The 1203-nt window shown below is 55.9% G+C and overlaps 1 protein-coding gene across 1 annotated transcript; it reads right to left on the bottom strand.

Annotated features, from left to right (window-relative positions):
• Nucleotides 1–2: 2 nt before the first annotated feature.
• On the bottom strand, nucleotides 3–914 carry Tco025E_10060 (Tcoingi protein; the record flags this gene model as incomplete). The annotated part of the gene is made up of 1 exon (XM_029376851.1): nucleotides 3–914. A coding segment is annotated over one exon (912 nt), but the record flags the coding sequence as incomplete, so codon positions are not given.
• Nucleotides 915–1203: the final 289 nt, after the last annotated feature.

The following is a 1203-nucleotide window of genomic DNA, read 5'->3' as shown; positions in this document are numbered from 1 at the left end:
TCCGCAAAGAAACCGTGTGCGAGATTGGGAATTGCATTGAGTCGCACACTTAAGGAGTCTATTGCTATGATGAAGAGCAGTGGGCCTAGTACAGAACCCTGAGGAACACCACATGTGAGCTTCACGTCCCTGGAGTAGGTGTTGTTGACACGCACTCGTGCAGTTCGGCCACCCAGAAAAGAGCCAATCCACCGTTGGAGAACCGGAGAGATACCAAAAGACTGTAGTGCTTGCATGATGCAGCCATGATCCACGGAGTCAAAGGCTCTGGCGTAATCGATGAATACCGCCGCCGTCCTCTCTTCGGGGTCATCGCGTCGTAGCGCGGCAATCACCATGGCCAGAGTGTCGAGCGTGGAGTGCTGTTGACGAAACCCCGACTGCTGAGGTTGAAGTTTGTGTTCCACAGCATCTCGAAGACGCCTGGCTATCATGCGTTCCATCAGTTTACATAGTGTGCTGGTCAGGGTAACCGGACGGAACGAGCTCAGATCCGAGGCTGGTTTATTCGGTTTCAGCAGAGGGATAATGATGCCTCTTCTCCATTGCTTTGGTACCTTGCCACTGCGGAGACTGCGGTTGAAGAGTCGCAGGAGCATGGCGTGCCCTACCCGGCCCATCTCCTTGAGCTCCTCGCAGTAGATATTGTCCTCTCCCGGGGCTGTTCCATTATTGAGCTCACTGATGGCCTGGAGTAGCTCCCCTCTGGTGAGAGGGGGGTAGTCAGCCTGAGGCACCGGAGGAAGAACCATAACAGGGGCTCCAGTGGCGCGGGTGGATTTGTCTCTGTACAGAGTGGCCAGCGCGTTGGCGTGCTGGGTCTTCGTGAGGGGGTGGTCTTGTGCTACAAATACGGGCGTTGAGATGGGCCTGGGGGCGTATATGGACGCGAAGAAGCTTCCAGCTTGGTCCATCCGTGACGGTCATCTTCGAGGTGCGTTCCCTCCATCTATCCACAGCCGTCTGGACTAAGAGTTGTCTGCGCTGTAGTATGAGAACGTCCCGCTTGCGCTCACACTTGCAGGCTCGAATCGCCACATCGAGCTCTGTGAGCTCTCTTGTCCAGAATGGAGGGGCGACGCCGCCCCCTTTCGGCACGGTCCGTTTCGCCGCCGTGCGAATTATTGAGGAGACTTTAGCGTTTAATGCGTCAATGTCGGTCAGGGAGCGGCTGACCGTCGTACGACATTTCTCCTTTACTAT

The sequence above is a fragment of the Trypanosoma conorhini genome, assembly GCF_003719485.1.
Source record: "Trypanosoma conorhini strain 025E chromosome Unknown Tco_14.4_contig_01442, whole genome shotgun sequence".
NCBI classification, from domain to species: domain Eukaryota; phylum Euglenozoa; class Kinetoplastea; order Trypanosomatida; family Trypanosomatidae; genus Trypanosoma; species Trypanosoma conorhini.
The sequence above is the reverse complement of the archived record's forward strand: the minus strand, read 5'-3'. Positions and strand labels throughout refer to the sequence as shown.